At 30.1% G+C, this 22,443-nt stretch overlaps 1 protein-coding gene across 2 annotated transcripts; it reads left to right on the forward strand.

The window, feature by feature from the left end:
• Nucleotides 1–5,402: 5,402 nt before the first annotated feature.
• On the forward strand, nt 5,403–22,058 carry LOC111712821 (alpha-(1,3)-fucosyltransferase C). 2 transcript variants are annotated; one of them, XM_023487555.1, is made up of 15 exons: nt 5,403–5,451; nt 6,154–6,205; nt 7,483–7,569; nt 11,314–11,488; nt 12,184–12,292; nt 13,088–13,189; nt 13,652–13,747; nt 13,890–13,998; nt 14,905–15,030; nt 15,308–15,441; nt 19,341–19,432; nt 20,297–20,367; nt 20,564–20,610; nt 21,464–21,493; nt 21,787–22,057. In XM_023487555.1, the coding sequence occupies exons 5-15, from the start codon at nt 12,198–12,200 to the stop codon at nt 21,881–21,883; spliced, it is 999 nt and encodes a 332-aa protein (XP_023343323.1). In that variant the 5' UTR covers nt 5,403–5,451; nt 6,154–6,205; nt 7,483–7,569; nt 11,314–11,488; nt 12,184–12,197; the 3' UTR covers nt 21,884–22,057. The 2 variants fall into 2 exon arrangements, with proteins under 2 accessions (XP_023343323.1, XP_023343324.1); XM_023487556.1 differs by lacking the exons at nt 5,403–5,451; nt 6,154–6,205; nt 7,483–7,569 and having other exon boundaries at nt 11,386–11,488; nt 21,787–22,058.
• The last annotated feature ends 385 nt before the right edge of the window (nt 22,059–22,443 follow it).

Raw genomic sequence — 22,443 nt, forward strand, 5'->3', positions numbered from 1 at the left:
CCCAATAATAATAACCCCATGTGTAGTATATGGTACCAATGTTCCCCACATCCCCCCTAGAGTCATGGTAACCCCTCCCCCCTCCGTATAAATGGTAATGTTCTTCCTTTTTTTATGAATTTGAACTACATACCGCCGGTTCAAATTCTTCCTTATTCTTGAACTTTGAATCCGTGGTTCTAATTTGAACCGTGAAACAGCGATGTAGCTCAAATTCATTAAATTCGGTTGCGTTTAAAACCCTCATATAATATCTATACAATATACACAATGTTTATATATATATATATATATATTCATGAAATAAAAATATATTAATGTTATAGTCTACATAGTACATATTTCCTATTTGCTCAATAAAGAAAGCAGTTGTTACACATAATCTATTATTTAAAGTTAGTATAATATTGTTTCTGTTCATAGTAGAGCATTGTACAATATACATCAAATACATCATTAATAACTTAAAAGCGGTACCAAAATAAGTAATAAGAAGAAAAGACATAAAGTTTGCCATTGTGCGATTGTAGTGTATTTGTATCTTTTTTATCATTATAACTCACTTCATCGTGAATTTCAAAATGAACGTAATCATCGTCCTATTATGTTAAATTAGCTATAAATTTTAGCACGTCTGATAAAAAGTTTTGATTGGTTCAAGGATTTTATCCAAAAAAATTAGGATATTTCCAAAACATTCTTTTCAATTGAAATGAAAATAAAATTGAAATCAACTTTATATTTTGACATCTGCTTTGTTTCAACGCTTATTTTATCTAGAAATAGTCATTGAAATAATACAAGTACACAAGCGTTTCATTAAATTATCTATAACACTATTATTTTGGCACGACGTGCTATAAAGTTTTTGGGCTTAAATTTTCTCCATATCTCGCAGGTTCTCGCTTTTTAAAATTATATTTTAAATCTTAAAAGGCTTGAACCTTCTCGATAAAGAGAAAATTTCTGTCCAAAAACTTTATAACGCTGCGAACCAAAATAACGGTGTTATAAATTGTTATTAAAAAAAAATTTTAAACGACTTTCTACATTGTACGTTAGAAGAAAAAGTTATAGACAAGAAAACATAGCAACAATCCATTTGATTCGGAACACCCTTTGGAAATATTTGGAGGGCCAAAAGAACTTGATTCTTTGCCACAAACTCTGATTTTTTAATCCCAATATCTTTGCAAACCAGTGTTGTAGACCTCTGATATTTCAAACTATGAATTTTCTTAGATCAAATAATCTAAGTTTGAAATAATAAAGGTTTACACCATCAGATTGCACCCCCCTTTATTCATTATAATTTAGTTTGATAATCCCAATTATTTTTTATTGCTTCTTTCCTTTTCTTTAATTTTATCACTACTTTCGTCTTTCTGTTTCACATTTACTCTTTTTTCTCCAAGTTATCTAGAAACATTAAAGACGACATTCTTATAATGAAAAATTATTGATACACTTTTCAAACCACTTCTTTTCATTTCACATCTAAAAATGTAAAAACAATATTTTTTGGTTGCATATCAGGATTTTGTTATCAATTACCGGGCCGACTTTTAAGCAGTTTGAGAAAGCTGAATAGAATACACGCAGGAACAATGGGACGGTGCACCAAATTAATCATCCCCTTCTAGTGAAATTATTGTGATTGCTCTTCAAAAAAGTTGTTGACAATAAAGAATATTTCTAACTGAATTGATATGATCTTTTTTATGCAATGCATTCCCTATATATTTTCCTACTCTTTTTTTATACAAATACTTTTTCTACAAATACTTTTTCTACCAATACTTTTTCTACCAATACTTTTTCAACCAATACTTTTTCAACCAATACTTTTTTAACCAATACTTTTTCAACCAATACTTTTTCTACCAATACTTTTTCTATTAACACTTTTTCTACCAATACTTTTTTACCAATACTTTTTCAACCAATATTTTTTCAACGAATACTTTTTAACCAATACTTTTTCAACCAATACTTTTTCTACCAATACTTTTTCTATTACCAATACTTTTTCAACCAATACTTTTTCTACCAATACTTTTTCTATTAATACTTTTTCTACCAATATTTTTTCTACCAATACTTTTTCAACCAATACTTTTTCTACCAATGCTTTTTCTATTAATACCTTTTCTACCAATACTTTTTCTACCAATACTTTTTCAACCAATACTTTTTTTAAGTCTTCACTTGATTCCTCTGTCTTTCCTTCAACAATATACCATTTTTATATTCGATTGTTAACAGCTTTATTTTGGTCAAAAATTATTGTTTAAAGGGACACACCGGCTATGTAAGGTAGTTGAAGTGAGTATGCAGTGTTGGGGAAAGCTTTTTTAGGATTCATTTGAGACATATAAAACTTTTCAAAGATCTGTAAATCCTGAGTTTGAGCGCAAATTCGACGTTTAAAAATCCTACTGTAGGAGTCGATACGTTATCAGAATCGGTTTTTTAAAAATCATTAAAGGAGTTCAAGTAAATCTACGTTTTTTAAAGTCTAAATCAAGTCAAAACTAATAATAAGTAAAAATACTGGAAGTAAGCGCTAGCCACAAATTTTAGTTTTCTAATTCCTTAATCTTTGCAACCTGAGCTGAAAACTTTAGAACTGGATCTTACTACCGATCGCTTAATCTGAATATCAACTTTTTTCTCATTAAATGGCACGCAAAATAAAAAGTTTCCTGGCTTCTGATTGGCTGTTCGGGATTCTGCATACACCACTCTGATTGGTTGAATTTTAGAAACTTTCTGGGATACAAACTTAAGATAAAAAGTTGTCAGCTCTGTTGTCTCTGATATTTCAAACCATGAATTCTTTTAGATCAATTAGTCAAAGTTTGAAATATCAAAGGTTTACACTAGCTATCAAGTTGCAAAATTATAAAGATTAGAATGTTTGAGTTTGCGATAAATACTCAGTTCCTTAATATTTAAAAATATAAAGTATGCAAAACAATAGAAAGACACAAAAATCATTGAGTCTGAAATAACAAAAGGGCAGAAAATTAAATTTGAAATATGACATTGGTAAAATTTCGTAATAATTAATGAATAGCGAATCAAAAAATTATGCACAAAAAGAAAATTAACGATTGGACAAAAAATACTTGACCTCTGGTTTTGACAGATGTAATTTGTTTACATAACGTGATGTTTAAAGTGCAGGTTTGCAACTTGTGTGTTTTCAAGTGTTATATAAAACTACTAAGCTATCAGGGCGCTTCGCGCCCATCTTCTTTTTTAACTCTTAGTTGTTGCTCAACCTTTTAGCATTTTTATTTCGATAAAGAAATAACAACAAATTTTGCGGATTTACAATATTTGTCGTGGATTTTAAAATTTACAAAAATATGAATATTTAAAAAAAAAAAAATTTTGTATTTTTTTGTAAACCTTACCTGGGGTCATGTGAGGTCCCACAAAATATTTGGGCCCGATCGCTTCAACTATTTTGACGTTTATCAGTTACATTTTAAAAACAAACAAACAAACACCAGAACAGACAAGCAATGTAAATATAGAAGAGCGCGTGTGTTTTCAAGTGTTATATAAAAGTATAAAAAGTTGGTAATCTTCTATATATTATCCCACGCTGCACTACATTGCATCTTCTAGATTAACAAAGGGACTGTCAGTGTAATTTAATAAGAACCTCGATGCAAAGATGGCAATGTCTGATTCACAATGGTACCCTTGAAACCTTTATCTGATTCATAATATGGCTGATATTGTCGTTTTGTCTGGGTTTAAACATGTTTAGTTCTGATAACTCGTATACGTTTTCCTGCTAAAGAAATGCTCAATTCACTTTTGTAGTGAAACATCAATTGAAAATAATAAGTTTTAAAAATGTAAAACACTGATATCTAATTCATACTTGATCAGACAAAGCTTAAATCTGGCAAAGCCATCTTTGCATGGAAGGTCACTTGAAACTACGCTTATATAGTTCCTTTAAAGGGACTGTCACCGATGTTTATTATGACATCTTATTAAAGAGTGCCTTAAATAGTACAAATTCAAACGTTGGGACAACGGGATTGAGTTTTTGCTACAAACTAGAATTTTCTAATCCCTATATCTAATGGAACCTGATGTTGTACACTTGTACAGTTCTATATTTCTAACTTATACTATTTATCTAACAGAATTCATAATTTTACATATCGAAGGTCTACTACAATGGGTTGCAATGATATAAGAATTTAAAATTAGAGTTTGTGCTAAAAACTCATTTACTTTTCAATAATGACTTCGGTTTTGAAAAAATGAAGTTATTTAAACAATTGTTAATTATCGTATTTTGGCTCTTTTGAGGGAATTGCGAATTGTTAAAATGTTTGCTAAATTTTACAGTGAGACCCATAATACTGTTAAATAAGAATACAACTAGTAGATTTAACTTCTGATCTAAAATAGTCTAGTGAACATTTTAACCGATTATATGTTCCGATGGCGAAAATTTCGGGTAAATAATTCTGGACATTTAATGTGCGACATCGGTATGTTGGAGACTAAATGTTTTCAGGGTGAACACAGCAATTCTGCAGTGAACATACAGACAGACCCATTTTAGTTTCTTAGATGAGTGTCAAGCTATTGGTCATTGCTTTACATTAACATTGATTACACGTCACTCTTGGCCGTAGTAAATTTGAATTCGAACAGGACCTGCCCAGTTTGTACCAGCCTGCCAGATATCAGCGTGTACTGACCCGATCCTATGGTACAGTACGTCGCCCTAACCAGACTAACATACGACAGGGGTCAATTTCCTTGGCATAGTCCCGTGAAGGGCTAACTATGACAACTCCCATGGCGGGTTCAGACTTTTTACAGTACCCGGCCTAATCCTAGGCCCATTTGACTGACCCTACTGGCTTGGTCCACCGTGACCTCCTATTGTTTAAAAGTCGAAATCATATTCTACAGTTTCGGTTCGGCATTAGATTTTTTATAGTTCTTTAATCAATTTGAAAATGACTTTTTTACGAACGATGTAAAATTAATTTTAGTTTTAGTATTCAACAATTTATTAATGCAGTAATGATTATTTATATATAATTGAAAATCATTAATTATGTAAATTATCATGAAGTTAATACACATTTACAACATTTGAGGGGGAGGGGGGGAATGCAGTGGTGTCCTACATAAAGTGGAAATGTAATATCTAGGATGTTAAAAACAAATCTAATTAATGATAAAAGCTAGAATGTTTTACAAAAAAATTTAATGTCGGTAAAATATCAGAAATGTTTCACCTGCAAAATATGCCTTGTTCTAAAAACGATGTTGATATAGTGTTTGACTCCGAATACACATTATTACACATAAAGTATTTTTATCCAATAGCTTATTATGTTCAAACACATTTTAGAATAATGAAGATAAAATGGAATGGATTTCTTTTTATAATATTTTTAGGTAAATCTAAAATTAATGTCAGTATTGGAATCCGAGCTGAGATTTTAAAAGCTTAAACCCGAGTAATACCCGGCCTTAGCGTCTACTTAGACCCAAGCAAAGCTCAAGTCAAGACTCGGGTTTTGGATGGCCTTGGGTTTAGTAAAAACCAACCGCCTTGGGTTTTTTCGCTCTTTAAGGCTCGGGTCTTCAAACCCTTGTTAAAGTCTTGGGAAATATTTTTAGTGTCAAATTTGATGAAAGCTATAAAAGAACATATACTATGAAAATAATGTAAAGTTCGAATTTTCGAAATTTACATCTCCTTCTCACAGCTGATCTGTCTTCTACAGAGAGAAAGCTTCTAAGCAGTCTCTCATTGGTCGAATCAGAACCAATCCTGACTTGGGTTTAAATGAGCTCGAGTCCTTCAAACGACCAGTGTTTATTCGGGTTTAAGCTTTTAAAATCCCAGCTCTAGACTTAAAGTTGTTTAAAATGAACCTCTATCTATAAATTGACAAGTCGTATTTCTATCTAAAAAGGTTTTAGCTTCTCAACAGTCACCATTTCTTCATTGTCTCTGCATTATCTTGAAAGCAACATTTACAGAAAACCAATAATTGAAAATTGTTAAATTAAAAATTTGAACAACGTCTACAGTCCCTTTAATTTGACTATTATTTCGATTTTTCTAATAAAATGCATTAAATTAAATTTTAGTTTCTTTTCTGATGATTTATCAGTTTTCAAGTGAGTCAGAACTATTTACAAGGTAAAAATAATCTGATTTTTAAACTTAAAAATATTTACTATTTCAATAAATATTGTTATTGTGTTGCAATCAATATTGTTATTGTACTGCAATCAATATTGTTATTGTACTGCAATCAATATTGTTATTTTACTGCAATCAATATTGGTATTGTACTACAATCAATACTGTTATTGTACTGCAATCAATAGTGTTATTGTACTACAATCAATATTGGTATTGTACTACAATCAAAGATAATAGAATATTTATTAGAGTGGAATTTAGTCAATCCCTCGGTATGAATTTTGTCAGTCCCTTTCAGCCTGAAAGGAAGTTCAAAGTGTACAAATCATGTAAATGTTCACAAATTATATCACATCATTTGATTTATAGTTATAACGGAAAATCATCGTTTGTAAAGTGAAAGGCATAGAATGTGAAATGATCATTGGTCAATTATGAAACCAGTCTATTTCATAATTTGGTTTTCTTTCAATATTAATTTTAGATTTTCTATAAAATGATGTTCCAGGGCCCAAAAGGTTATATAGCACAAATATGTGAAGTATGGAGTATGGAAACAGTACAACAGAATGGCCGTTTTACACTATTTTCTAGTAAATTCCAATCTAATATATATTCTATTCTGTTTGACTACAATCAATATTTTTATTGTGTTACAATCAATACTCTTATTGTATTCCAGTCAATATTGTTATTTTACTACAATCAATATTGTTATTTTACTACAATACAATTTAAACTGTTTACGTACTGCAATCTATAATTATTTTACTGCTTCGACAATATCAATCTACATGTCCTGCATACTTAGAGATGGTCATCGTTTTTGTGAACTAAAACATTTTTCACAGAAATGAAAAAAAGATCGTTTTTTAAAACGAACAAAAAAAACAAAGACGAACGATTTAAAATCGTTAAAACAAACAACATAAAACGATAGTTTTTATACCTAATGTACAAATTTTCCAACAGATTTTTTACTCAACCAATTATGTTTTGGAACAAACAATTTTTGAATTATAGTATTTTTACTAAAAAAAAGATTTTTTTAGCAAATTTTTTGAAAAAATGATTATTCTTACTGAGCGAATGATTTTACTGAACAATCATTCAATGAGAAAATTAACAAAATAGGTGGAAAATAAAAGATATTTTTTAGAATGAACAAAATCAATTTTTTTGAACTATTGAAAAAAACGAACGAAACGATGAAGAAGCGAAGTGAAAAAAAAGCCTAACGTGCCTATACTTATATTGTGTTTATACATGAGTTCTGGCAACAGCACAATATCCTGGACTACCACTGTACAACAAGAAGAAGAAGAAACCTTTAAATATATTCTGCTTTGGACACCATGGTATGTATGCATAGAGAGAGGTAGAATGGGAACCAGAAAACAGTGGAGTCTCTCATATTTCAATTTCACCTAGACTACTTCTAAAAATGTACTCCAAGGTCGGAACATTTGTATGAAGTATCGTTTATCTTCAAGGGACTGGTAGAGTAAATGAAAGGGTGTATACATATTCTAAAGTTTAGAAATTCTAGGCGTAGATCGAGACCAATAGTACTTGTATCTGATGTCCCTGTCTCAAGAAATTAAATTAAACTGTGTCCTAGTAATACGAAAACTCTGATTTTAGTCGATGGAGGCACATGACCTGATATACTGCACGGGCATTGGTGGAAATTCTGATCATGTGATACAGACGAAGCCACATGACCAGATACTGCACTTTCATTGGTGGAAATTCTTGACACATAATACAGACGAAACAAGATTAAAAATTAACAATACCTGTTAAAAATGAATAATTATTATATTCAAATTATGAAAGTAGCGTGCCTATAATTTCTAGGCACCTTTGGGATATCATGATTTTCAGATACATTCCGTATTTGCTGAATATTATCTATTTAAACTTTATTTCAAATACCATCTATAATAAACAAGACATTCGGTATATATATGTTGTGTATAGCCGGCCAAATGGATAAAAAAATCTAAATTTTTTTAATTCTTTTTTTTTCACGAGCAACGCCGGGCCCTTCAGTTAGTATCACATAAATTAGAGATTTTGCATAACTTGGAAACAGTTTTATATATTAATTTCTTGAGACAGGGGCATCAGAGAGAACTTTAATTGGTAACAGTCAACTTCTAGGCTTTCATTCTTGATATCCAATGTGTGCACTTTAAAATTTGAGAATTTCTGTATTAAAGTTATCCAAGTGTAAATACCTAAATATTTCAACAAATATTTAAAGATTGATATGAAATCAGGTTACAAAGTGAAAAAATAAGATCAGTTCTATTGTTTCATAATGATTTATCCCACTTTTTCTAAAATTGGCCAATTTTATACTACAAACGTGTATTTTTTAGAAATTTCTCGAGTTTGAAAGAAATTGCAAAGAAACTGCAATTTCAAAATTAGCAAAAAAGTAAATACACATATTTAACGTCAAGTTCTCTCATGCGATTTAAAGGGACCAGTGTCTAGTGATAAGTTTAGCCCCCCCCCCTCCCTCCCCCCTCCCCCGTTAAAAAGACTTTAAGCGTAATTTTAAGTGAACCTTCATGCAAGGATGCCTGATTCACAACGATACCCTTGAAACCTTAAACTGATCAATAATTTGGAAGCAATTGTTATTTTTCTAGGTTTAAAAGTGATAATTCTGGTAATTCTTATATTTTTTTCCTCCAGTAGAAATGCGCAAGTAATTTTTGTAAAGAATTCACAATTGAAATAATCAGTTTTTAAATTATAAATCATATTCAGCAAGTACGCAACCAATCTGAAAACGAAGATATTCCAGAGGAACCTAATGGTAGCTTAGGTTTTCCCAAATTATTATTTTATAATTTTTATTTTTATTTTTATTTTTAATACCTATTACCATTTTCGTATAAATCTGACACTGTTTTTTTTATCAATTTCTCTAGACAGGAACACCAGATAACGTTGATGGGTCGTGATCAAGAGCTAAAGTGATTAACTTTTAGCCTATCCCATCTTTCATTTTTCCTTTACAGTCCCTTTTAGGGTACCGTTGTATATCGGGCATTGCCATCTTTGCATGGAGGGTCATTTAAAATTACGCTTTCAGTCCCATTAACTCTAAAAAAAGCTTTTAGAGCAAAATTCAAATTCTGTAAAAAAAACATTTGTTCTCAGGTTCTGTTGTAAGGAAAGGTGTCTTTAAAAGTTCTGTCTAAAAAATGTCAAGTGTCCCAATACTAAAAAATGTCAAGTGTCCCAATTAAAGTGTGAACAGATTTTATTAATGAAATATCATAGACTAAATATTACAGAGAAAATCTAGGTTGATATACAAGGTAGAATAATAGTACTTCTGTTTATAAAAAGTTATTTATCATTAGGGTTTCCAATTAAAATTCCATTGCGCAGAATTGCGCTCAACTCTTCTCGTAATACGTGGAATTGCGCGAAATTACAGAAGCCGCAATTGTCCGCAAGTAAAATCCACTTGCATTAGAAACCCTATTTATAATATATATTTGGCATATCTGATCATCTTTGTTAATTTATTTCTTTGTGTCAAAAAGAAAATTAAACCTTTAAAACGATCAAATGCAAGTTGTTTGTATGACCTAAACGAAAAAAGTTTTATGGACAGCCAAAATCTTTGGAAATTGTCTTCAAAACTATTTGTTTTTAGAAAAATTGTATATTTCCACTAATGAAAGCAGAAAAATACTGCATTTTTTCCAAATATTTCCCGGACTATGTCCGATGTCTAGTTAGTCTATGTCTATAAAATATTTAATTAATTATAGAATGTACCGTAGAAGAGAGCAGAATGAAACCCCATTGTTCTACAAATTATCAAAGTTTTCACAATAAATGAGTTTCAATCTAATTGCCAATAACCGGTTGACAGTCCATTTAAAGATATAGCGTTGACAGTCCATTTAAAGATATAGCGTTGACAGTCCATTTAAAGATATAGCGTTAAAAGTCCATTTAAAGATATAGCGTTGACAGTCCATTTAAAGATATAGCGTTGACAGTCCATTTAAAGATATAGCGTTGACAGTCCATTTAAAGATATATACTAAAAAATGTCAAGTGTCCCAGTACTAAAAAATGTCAAGTGTCCCAGTACTAAAAAATGTCAAGTGTCCCAATACTAAAAGAGTTTCATAACCACATTGGTACACATTCGTCTAAACAAAACAAAAATATATTCAAGTTTTTCTGTCTGATAATTTTGTATTATTGTTTACGGATTCAAACAGTTCCAGCTAAGATTATATCTTGCTTAATGTTGTTCAAATAAAGATATATATATATATATATAAAGATGGTACCTTAACAATGTTAATCGAACTCTTGAATAAGGGTCCACTTGAAATTCTGTTCACAGTCCCTTTAAGTACAAACCGTTCTTAAGCTCCGTGCTGGGTAATTATCTAAGAAATATTAAAAATCATGATAACTAAGATAGCTGATATACGATGTTCTATACTTAACTTTAAAGTGAAGGAAAAATTGCACTAATGTAGGGGGCCCAGGGGGGGGGGTATAAAAGCCTGAAAATTTAGAAAATAATAGATAATTGAAGGTTTCATTTTTCACTTACAAATTTTGAACAGACATTAAACTATATATACGTCACTTTTACACAACCAAACAAAAAAAACTTTGAACAAACATTAAACTAAACAAAAATATCTAGAATTAGAGTGGGAACCAAAAATGTGTGTCATGAATATCGGTTTTTGTTCTTTGTTTTTAGTTCAGAAATGTCTTTAAAGATTTTGAAATATATAAATGTTACAAATAAAATATTTTTTTAAGCTGAGGACACTGTTTTAGAAATATTTTAGTTACAATTATTCTAAAAATTCTTTTGCAATTGCGATATTTAATAATTCAAATAAAAAATGACGGAAAGTCCGCTGTTTTCTGGTTTCTCTGTACGTTAAATATTATTAATACTTGCAAACATGGAACGTAGAAATAGGCAGTAAACACAGATAAAAATCTATTTACCTTGTATCAACTTGATATAAACATAAAAGCACTAAAATGCCACATTTCTACTCCCCAGTTTTAAGGGTACCACTGTATAGGTGGAATGATAAAGAAGACCCAAATAGAACCTGGAACCTTGGGGAAGGTTCAAGTCAGTTTTATAGGTACCATTGTATAGGTGGAATGATAAAGAAGACCCAAATAGAACCTGGAACCTTGGGGAAGGTTCAAGTCCGTTTAAGCAATGTCAATATACAAATTGTTTTATAACAGGTACGGCTTATAATACACATAGAAACCTTAATACATAGAATCAGATATATATATTTGTAATTTGTAAATAGATACTAAGAGCAAAAAATGTTGACATAACAAATTGACCATTTTCCAATTGATTATGTTTAAGTAAATTTAATTTTAAGAAATTATTAAGGCACTTGAAATTTCCTAGAATTTATAGCCCCGTCAATCCACACAAATAGTGTTTCTCTCAAATCTATATAATAAAGCTCTTAGTCCATAGTCATATATATTATTATATGTTCGCTGGTCCAAACAGCTGGACCAAATGGGCTAAAAAATTCGCCCTTTTTTCAAAATTCGTCACCTTTATCAGAATTTGAAGAAAGTTTTCCTAAAGTGTTTTAATTCCACGGGCAACGCCGGGTACTTCAGCTAGTTTTCCATAGAGAAGTTGCTTTAAAGAAAGTGGAGAAAAAGGAGAAACCAGATCGAGTTATATTCTCTATCTCATTTAATCCCCAGCTGCCTTGTATCTCCTCCATCATACAGAAACATTGGAGAACCATGGTCCAGGATCCTTGGATGAAGGAGGTTTTTCAAAATCCACCTATGGTTACNGAAATATATTTTCAATAAATGTGGAACTAACATCTACTTTTTTACTCTACAGAGGTTTGGTCCATCACCATCACTGAATTTTAAATTGCTTAATAATGTTATGCCAGGGAAAAGGAATCTGATGGCTGTAGAAGACTATGATGCCATAATATTCCACTCCTGGCAAATGTTCTACAATAAGTTTGATATTCCATCTCGTCGAACAATTAAACAAAGGTTATAAAATATTTTTTTTATAATTTCCTCTGACTCAAAGCTAAACTAATTAGATGAATTCAGACAAAATTAAATATTAATACTGATCTTTTCCATTCTTTAATTGATCGTGTTGTCGCCATTTTAAAAGATTGTAAATTTTTGACAAAAAAGTTAAATTGAGTTTTTGTCACAAACTCTAATTTTCTAGGTCTTATATCTTCACAACTAGATGGTGTACGTACACCTTTGATATCTCAAACTTAGAATATTTGATCTATCAAAATTAACAGTTTTAAATATCTAAGGACTACGACAGTGGGTTGAAAAGATAAAGGAATTAGAATGTTAGATATTGTGGCAAAAATTTTATTTCTTTCCATAATTTTTATCAATTTGTTTTGGCACGAAAATATAAGAAATATTTAAATGAAATCTGACAGAAGAAGCTTTCTTTGATCATGTCTGAAATGTTTATCAAATATTTACAATTTCGAAAACTTAATATTTTCAATTGTGGTTCCCTCTTAAAGCGAAAATATATACATAAAATAATTAAAATTAAATACTTTTAAACCTAGAAAAACGACATTTTTGCATGGTGGGTCTTCTTAAATAACGCTTACAGTACCTTTAACATGGAACTGGTCTTTTATTATGTTATTTGTTAAAATGTGTACATTTTCTTAGTACATTAAGAAATGTTTACAACAGAATATTGAAGAAAAAAATTTAAAAAGTTAATTGGCAAGAATAAACATTGGGACAAACTGTAATAATATTAATAATTAAATATTATATTTTTCTATGATTTAGATATATGCTATTCAGTATTGAACCTTTACAACACTGTGCATATCTTACAAGTTGGGAGTATAAAACTTTAAAAGGGTTTTTTAATACCACAATAACTTTCAGGTATAATGCTTTAATGTCTATCTTTTTAATTTTTTTTTGAAAGCTTTCTATTTTAGATTTCAAATGTTGACGAAGGCAAACATCTCTTAAATATCTTAAAGATGCCTATAAAGGCTAGATTGATCGAAACTGTTTGGCACACCGTCGTGTTTGGCCGAATATACTTTTTAAAAAAATTTCTTTTCCTAATTCCGAAACTATATATGAATACTAATTACTCTAACCCTGCTAGCAACAACATCTCTTAAAAAAACTAATTCTGAAAACGTATCCACTCCCAAAGTAGAAGTTTCGAACGTCGAATATTTGCGCTCAAAATCAGGATTTACAGATCTTAAATTATAATATGTCTCAAATGAATCCGAAAGAAGTTTTCCACAACACTGCATACTCAGTTCAACTACCTTGAATTGCCGGTCACTTCCTTTAAATTTTGTGGACATGCTATCCCTTTAATTTTAGAAGAGATTCTGACATCTATGTGCCATATGGTCAAGTTATTCCAAAACTAGAGGACGACATCAGTGCTTCAGTAGTAGACATCAAACTTAAAGAAAGGTGGAAATTTTATTAAACTGAAAACTGAAATATACATTGACCTGGTTTGAACCAGGTAGAGCAGGTTTGTACAGCGTACAAACAAGCGGTGAATCAGTTGTATAGGTCTGTGCTGTACACAACCCGGTTTTTAATATTTCAGACCGGTTCTGTTTGTGACGTCACACTGCAGAACAGACAGCAGGAGGGAGGATATAGCGAAGGAGTTGAACTCCTCAATACAGATAGATTTCAGGGGAACATGTGCCAAGGTTAGAAAGCAAATTCAAATATTTTTTCAAACATTTAATATGTTTAAACGATTATTAAAAATCCGTTGAAATTATAAACTTTCGTTGCAATTTCAAGGACCCTCAATTTAAAGCATTTCATGGCCGATTCACAGTGATACCCTATATAGCTTTTCATCGGATTACCGATGCTTAAATATTATCTTGAAAATTATTAAATCTTTTATTTCTTTTTCTTGGCTATGTTGCTTAAATCCATAAATAACTTTTATAGATTTCTGTACTTGAAAATATTCAATTTTAAGATAGGAAAACAAGGATAACTCCATTTTGTTTGCACAGACAAATGTTTAAAGATTCTAAATAGGATGTCACTCTTTCAATGAAGGGTTAATTTTTTTTTCAAAAAAGTTAATATTCAAGAATTTTTCCTCAAACTATAAACTTAATAGTCAACAAACCATGCAGTAAAAAAATATTTTAAATATTTTTATGCATAATTATTATGATTTTAATCGAACTATGTCAAATTAAGGGACTGAACCTTTAAAGCTTTGCAACAAACTCAAATTTTGTAATTGATTATTAAATATCTTTGATATTTCTAAGATTTGTTTAATTCCTATACTTTACTCTTCGCAAGAAAATTAATAAATCGTAATCTATAAAATAAAACAAGACATTCCTTCTGGCAAATGGACTGAAAAAAAATTTCTTCACATTTTAAAAAAAAAAATTTTTTTTACACGGACAACACGGGCGCGCCCTTCATATATAATAAAAACTCTTTGCTCAAATACATTTTTTTTAAATAAAAAAAAATGACAAAAATCTTTTTTTTTTCAAAATTCAAAACCAAAATTTCCACAGTCAACGCCGGGCACTTCAGCAAGTAAATATTTATAGTTTTAAATCTTTTTTTATCAGCTTTGGGAGCCTTCCAAACTCCAGCCTATGATTGCCGGGAGAGCTGGAACCGGTTTTAATGTTGACAAATATTTCTTTTATCTGGCATTTGAGAATACACTCTGTCAAGATTATGTCACAGAAAAGGTGAATAGTACAACAAAATTAAACAAAATTAAACAAAACTAAACAAAATTATACAAAAGTAAAGAAAATTATACAAAATTACACAAAATTAAAAAAAACATTAAACAAAACGAAACAAAATTAAATCAAAATAAATAATATTTTAAAAAAAATAAACAAAATTAAACAAAAATCAAGAACATTAAGCAAACTTCAGCAAAGTTGAAGCAAAGTTTCGCAACATTTTATTTGCAAACATTTGGTTATTAAAAAACAACCTAAAAAAATGTTTTTTTAGTTTTTTGATGCTCTGAAATCCAATGTGGTTCCTGTAGTATATGGTGGATCAAACTATTCCCTGAATGCCCCACCTCACTCTTATATAAACACAATGGACTTCGAGAGTTCAATACATCTGGCAAATTATTTGAGGTGAGATTTGGCCGCAAACTCAGATTTTTATCCTTATATCTTTGTAATCTGATATTTCCGAATTTGAATTTTCAAAAAGTTTAACCCTATTCCTGCAGGGGGGGGGGTCAATTTGACCCCCCCCCTGTAGTTTTTTTTACATAACTTAAAAAGTATTGGTCTGAGGCTGTTGAAATTTTCTGACTTTTCTTTCATACCCACAGCCCTCCCTTTAAGCCTAAAACCGGGCTTTAATACTAACTGACTGAGTCCTCAGTCACACTGCCTGAATGACTGCTTTTTCCTGTAACAAACTAAATCTTTGTTTTGACCCACTTCCGCTTGTTAGATTTTGATAAAATTTAGCTTTTTGGAAAGCCTTTGACATAAGAAAACGAATTGCACAAGTTTTGCGAAAAAAAATTGCAAATTTTTTGCAAACAACCTGTCAAAGGAAATTTGGACATTTTTAGATTTTCTTGATTAAAAATCAGGTCATTTAAAGTTTGCAAAAATTTTTGCACATTTGAAATGGCATGGTCAAGGGCTTTTCAAAAATGTATAATTTTTCATTTTTTGGACAAATTTTTTTTGCAAATATTTTTACTATATAACTGGATTTTGCGATAAAAAATTCAATTTTTGCAAATTTGCAAATTTTTTTGCAGATTCTAAAAGTAGAGCACAAGAGCTGTCCAATGATGTATCATTTGTCATATTTGGACATCAAACATGGGATTTAGGGGGGGGGCAAATTGACCCCCCCCCCAGCATATCCTGGTTTTCAAATACCCCAGCAGAGATAGGGTTAAGCTAGCTTGAAACATCAAAAGTTAACACCAACAGTATCTATTTTAGAAACACGTTTATTATATTTAGATACTTTTGATACTTTTTTATTATTTAAAATTCACATTTAGAATAAAGCAGTTGTATTGGTACAAATATAATTCTAAAACTAGTTATTTTTAAAATGTTTATTTACAAACACATTTGGTGGAGTGTTAAAAATGCAATTTTGGTGAGTTTGCAATTACTGGAGACTGGTACAGGCATGATATGACTTCTCAAACTTAACAACAGAGGTCTTGTATTTAGTATGGAGTAAACTCAGGTTGAAATGTAGAAAAAAACAAGATATGAATAGTCAGGTTAAAGGGACGGTATAATAAATATGAATAGTCAGGTTAAAGGGATCCGGGACGGTATGCTAGATATGAATAGTCAGGTTAAAAGGACGGTATACAAGATATGAATAGTCAGGTTAAAGGGATGGTATACAAGATATGAATAGTCAGGTTAAAGGGACGGTATACTAAATATGAATAGTCAGGTTAAAGGGATGGTATACAAGATATGAATAGTCAGGTTAAAGGGACGGTATACTAAATATGAATAGTCAGGTTAAAGGGATGGTATACAAGATATGAATAGTCAGGTTAAAGGGACGGTATACTAGATATGAATAGCCAGGTTAAAGGAACGGTATACTAGATATGAATAGTCAGGTTAAAGGGACGGTATACTAGATATGAATAGTCAGGTTAAAGGGACGGTATACTAGATATGAATAGTCAGGTTAAAGGGACGGTATACTTAATATGAATAGTCAGGTTAAAGGGACGGTATACTAAATATGAATAGTCAGGTTAAAGGGATTGTCGACTAGATATGAATAGTCAGGTTAAAGGGACGGTATACTAATTTTAGTGTGACCCTCCATTCAAAGAGTTGTGTTGTGTTAACAACGTGTCGTCACATCATTAAAATGTCAAAGATAGAAGAATATATAATTAAATAGCTACGGTGATTATATCAATATAATGAAGACGACTTTTGATCATTATAATTTTGATTTATATCAAGCTTTAAACAGCATGGATACCCCAATACATAGAAACAAAGAAGACAGCGAAGCTGTCAATTTAAAAAGCTTCTCTTTTATTACTTGTAAACTTTAAATTAGAAAAAAGTTGTTTGACAATTAAAACTTTAATAAAAAAGTCTTCTTCATTATATTGATATAATCGCCTACCACCGTAGAAGAAAATCAAAATGAATGTTGTAGCAGTTCACTATAGACACAGAAGGAGAAATTAAAAGTTATGTGACATTACTGGTATAACGTTGACACCTCGCAGCCGAAAAAAATTAAAAATAAAATTAAAAACATTTAATTCTTTTAAATAACTCTATAGCGGAATCAAGAAAACATGTCAGATTTCAATCTAGCGTGAAAAAAGGAATTGAGTCTTTGCCACAAACTTAAATTTTCTTAACCCTCTATCTTTTCAAAACCTGATGGTTCAAACTTTTGATATTTCAAACTTATTTTATTTAATTTAACAGATGTTATGGTTTGAAATAGCTAAGGTCTACGACATTTGGGCTGTACAGATATAAGGTTTATAAAATAAGAGTTTGTGGCAATAAATCAATTCCTTTATGCAACATTTATACTGTTAAAACTGAAATTTAATGTGAATTAGAAAAATTCTACAAAGGGAAAAGTAGAAAAATATTTAAAGTGATTAAATATTGGTTTTAAAAGTGGCAGAATGGTTAAGTGTAAAATTATGAAAAGAATGATACTTGAAGATTTGTTTTCCATGACAATTATGAAATGACTTTAAGTATTCTTGGCATGACTGAACATTTTTCTATGCAACTTTGAACCTATATACCACGAAGCTTACAGGGCACTTCATGCCCATTCATAGTTTGTGTTACTTATTTTAATCGTAGATTTTGCTGTTTTCATTGGTGGTTTTTGAAAAAATCAAAATTTATCGGGTTCATAATAAATGTGTGAAAGATAACCGTATTTTATTTATCACCCTATTATATGTATTGTTCACGTTCACTTTTGGTATAAAATATATCAAATACAATACAAATATATCAATACAATTAAGACGAATAATTGATTTCAAAATTTGATTTTGATGGAAACAATGAGAAGCTGTCAATTAACAGATTCTCTATACTAAACAAATTTTATAATTTTAAATCAAAAATTTGTCCTCATTATATTGATATAAACGCCGACCGCTGTTAATTAGATATTCTTCCTTTTTTTTAAACTAAAAGTTCTAAATATGGTTTATTTAGGTAGATCTGAATTTAGGTTATTCAGCTTAACCTTTAATTTAATTTGGGGTAGTTTAAGAACTGTGTATATGGATGTGAAATATGGATGTGCATTCAAAAAACAAACTTTCTAAGAAATTAAGCGTAAATAGGGCTCGATTTTTTAATTATGTAAAAAAAATAATGGTATTTTTATTTAAATTCAGTCTCTGCGTTAGCCCACTAATCAAAATAAATTAAGCCCGATCTGAGGGCTGTCTTAGTTGTAAGAAGAATTAGGCCTTTAAATTATCAAAGCCCCCCCCCCCTCCCCCCCCACTTAGTTGTAAGAAGAATTAGGCCTTTAAATTATCAAAGCCCCCCCCCCTTCCCTCCCACTTAGAAAGTTTGTTGTTTGAGTCCACAGTAGGATATCACAATATCCAGTTACATAACCTAACTTTTAGTTAAATCATGATTGTCATTAGAAATATTAAAATTGAAAACTGGAATATAATAATGATATTTTGGCCAAAAATTGAAGAATAAAACATGTATGAACGTTTTAGATGGATTTCATAATCCCCCTTTCGCGGATTTTCATTCTCTTCACCTTCTTCCTTTGTCTAGTCTGCAATAACTAAAAGAATTAAGTCTTTACCACAAACTTAGATTTGTATAATCCCTATATCTTTGCAGCCTGATTATGTAAACCTTCGACATTTCTAACTTATCAAAGGTCTACGACGTCGGGTTGAAAAGATATAGGGATTAAAACATTTGAGTTTGTGGCATTTCCTTTCTGTGCGCGTGCAAACCAAAGATTGTTTATTACAACTTGCTTTGTTTAGATATTTAATGAAAAACCCTGAGAAATATCAAGAATACTTTGCTTGGAAAAGGAAATATAGAATAGTAGACAGTGACACCAACACTGATAGAAGTAAGAATTTAATAAACTAAGATAGAAACTTATGAATAGCGACGAGAGGTTAATGAACAAGTTTTGATCTATTTCTCTTGCACCGACGTACGAGATAAAATTGAACCTTTGATTCAAGCTGATCTTGTAGGCACAAGAGATGCGATAAACCAGTTAGTTAACTCACCTCTCTCTCTTGTTTATAAATTTTGACCTTCGTTGACTTTTTACTTATTTATTGGACCTATTTACGGTTTGGGTAGAACAATGCAAGTCCTTGAATCTATGCATGTTGGCTTAATGGGTATTGATGTTATTAACCATTTTCTCCTTACATTCTCAACAAATTTAAGTAAAATCAGTAGCGATCCAAACCGATTTCAATTCGGAGTCAGTCTTTACCCTTTTCAATTTTTGCGAACACTCCCTTTAAGATCTTGCATCCACGAAGCAGTTTCCAAATTTGACACAGAACAGTAAGGACATTTCGCAACGTTGTTAAAAATTAATCTAAACTTTTCAACGTGGATTTTAAAGGATTCAAACTGAAGAAAAGTAGTTAAAAAATTAAAATGTTGAAATTAACAAAAACATTTACTTTTCTAAAATAGAAATTATCTTTAATGAACTCAGGTTGGATTTGTAAAAATAAAAATTTTATTTGTGAATAAAATTCTTAAATTTTATTTAGACTTAAAAAAAATATAATCTTTATTATCATATTATGGACTGTAGGTGTTTTTTCAAATGACCTCCCATTAAAAAGGTGAAATCCCCTTTAAATCTTTGACTGAGCATCAAGGATAAAATTGGGGAAGGCACCTTTTTAAATGTAAGATCACTTGAAATTAGGCGTACAGTCCCTTTAATTAATTGATTGATTAGACCGGGATAGGATCCCTCCATCATTTCCTTGCAGGCTTTGTGAATATCTGAATATTAATAATAGTACAAAGGTGAGAAAAAAATAACAGCAATAATAATGATAACAGCAATAATAATGATAAGAATAATAATAATGATAATGATAACTGCAATACTAATGATAACAGCAATAATAATGATAACAGCAATAATAATTATAAAAGAATAATAATAATGATAACTACAATACTAATGATAAAATGTTATCTTAAATAATTATGATTTAAGATTTATGAAGACTTGGAGGACTGGTGGAAAAAGAAAGCCGGCTGTAGGTAATTTAAAAAAAATATTTTAGTTTTTTTTTTGATGGATTTTCAAAGTTACCTTCTGTGTCCCCTCTACTAAAGTAAAATCAACAATTCTCGTCGTTTTTTTAGGTGGCAATAAACTGAGTCTGTGCCAAAAATATAAGTTTTTGATCCTTATGTCTTTGCAAGTTGTAGCCCAATGTCTCAGTTTAAGACCTTAGATATTCAAAATATTATTCAAAAATATAATATTAGTTAAAAAATACAAAATGTACACCATCAGGTTTGAAAGATACAAGTATTAGAAAATCTGAGTTTGTGGCCTCAAAACTTTTTTAAAAAGCAGCCACAGTAAAGGAATTGAGTCTTTGCCACAAACACGAGATTTTCTTATCACTATATCTTTGGAACCAAATGTTGCATACCTTAGATATTTCAAACTATGAATTCTGTTAGATCAAGTAATCTGAATTTGAAATATCAAAGGTTTACAACATCGAGATATTGTGGTTAAAATATTTGATTTTGTTCCAAAGACTCAATTCCTTTCCAGTATTAGAGAGAATACTCAGATGTTTGCCTTTTATTAAGGTTGATTTCAGTTTTAAAGCCTGTCCTATTTTCCTGAAGTGAATTAATAGTTAAATCATTCAATGAAATTATTTGTTTAATAAAAAGTTCGTTTAGGTAAAATGAAGTAAGGCTGGGTTTAAATCCTCTGAGAAAGATCTTAAACAATTTTGAATCATTAATATTAATTTTGTTTTGAGAAAAAATAGTAATTTCATTCAATTTAATATTTCGTTCGTTAACTAAAACGATGTCAATCTCTAGTGTAAACTGTAAAATAAAACGTTGAAATAATGTTTTTTTTTAGTGGCTGGATCAAAGCACATTACTGCAACAGGTCATATATTAGTTTTATGGTTTTCATATTTTCGAAAAATCACTTTCGCAAAATTTCGATCAGTCAAATTTTCAATGAATCTCTTTTGTAAACAGTTTATATAAACTTTTTAAGAGATTTTCACGAACATTTTCGATAGTAATACTTATTTAGGAACCGATTTACAATCATTTTAAAAGTTTCTATTAATAACTTTCTTTTCGCTAGGGTCAATTTGTTAAATAACTTCCAACTTTTAAAATTGCTGCTTTTAAATTAGTTTTTTTATGAATTTAAAAAATGTTTGTTTTCAGACTTAATGAGCATTTATTTTCTGGCCGAAATGTGTTTAAAAAGCTGATGAAAAAACACAAAGTGAACAACATTCTAGATTTGCAAGTTTTTAAATAATAACAATAATGTTGATAATAATAATAATCACTGTTTAAAACCATGAAGATTGATTTACTAAACGTTAAATTGATTTTTGATTCCATGAACGTATTAAGTCTAGATTAAAGATTCAAGATTTTGTTTTGATCAGTTAGATTTATCATTTTTATAAAAAAAGATTTACATTTTTTATACATATTTTATGATTTTTTTCTTCTCTTTTTTAATAACACTCTATTAGAAATATAGCATATGTATAAAAACAAATATTTTATAATGTATTATATAATCAGAATAAAACTTTTTATTTATTATATAATTATATATGTACGATGTGGCGAGTTAAATAAAAAATAATAAATAATTTGATTTGATTTCAATAAGTTTTTTCTTCAACAGTATTCATTTAAAACCTAAAATGAATTGGAGTCAAGATTGTTCCATTCAATACCTATTCATGAACATCGAAAATTTCAAAATCTATTTATCGATCTATCTATCGATCTATCTATCGATCTATCTATCGATATATCTATCGATCTATCTATCGATCTATCTATCGATCTATCTATCGATCT

This window comes from Eurytemora carolleeae, unplaced genomic scaffold (genome assembly GCF_000591075.1).
Source record: "Eurytemora carolleeae unplaced genomic scaffold, Eaff_2.0 scaffold1013, whole genome shotgun sequence".
NCBI classification, from domain to species: Eukaryota; Metazoa; Arthropoda; class Copepoda; order Calanoida; family Temoridae; genus Eurytemora; species Eurytemora carolleeae.

Coding starts and splice junctions, on each gene's coding strand:
- LOC111712821 (XM_023487555.1), top strand. CDS start 12,198: ATGGCTGTAGAAGACTATGATGCCATAATATTCCACTCCTGGCAAATG. Junction 15,442..19,340: donor CATCTGGCAAATTATTTGAG/GTGAGATTTGGC, acceptor TGCTTTGTTTAG/ATATTTAATGAAAAACCCTG. Junction 21,494..21,786: donor AAAGCACATTACTGCAACAG/GTCATATATTAG, acceptor GTTTGTTTTCAG/ACTTAATGAGCATTTATTTT.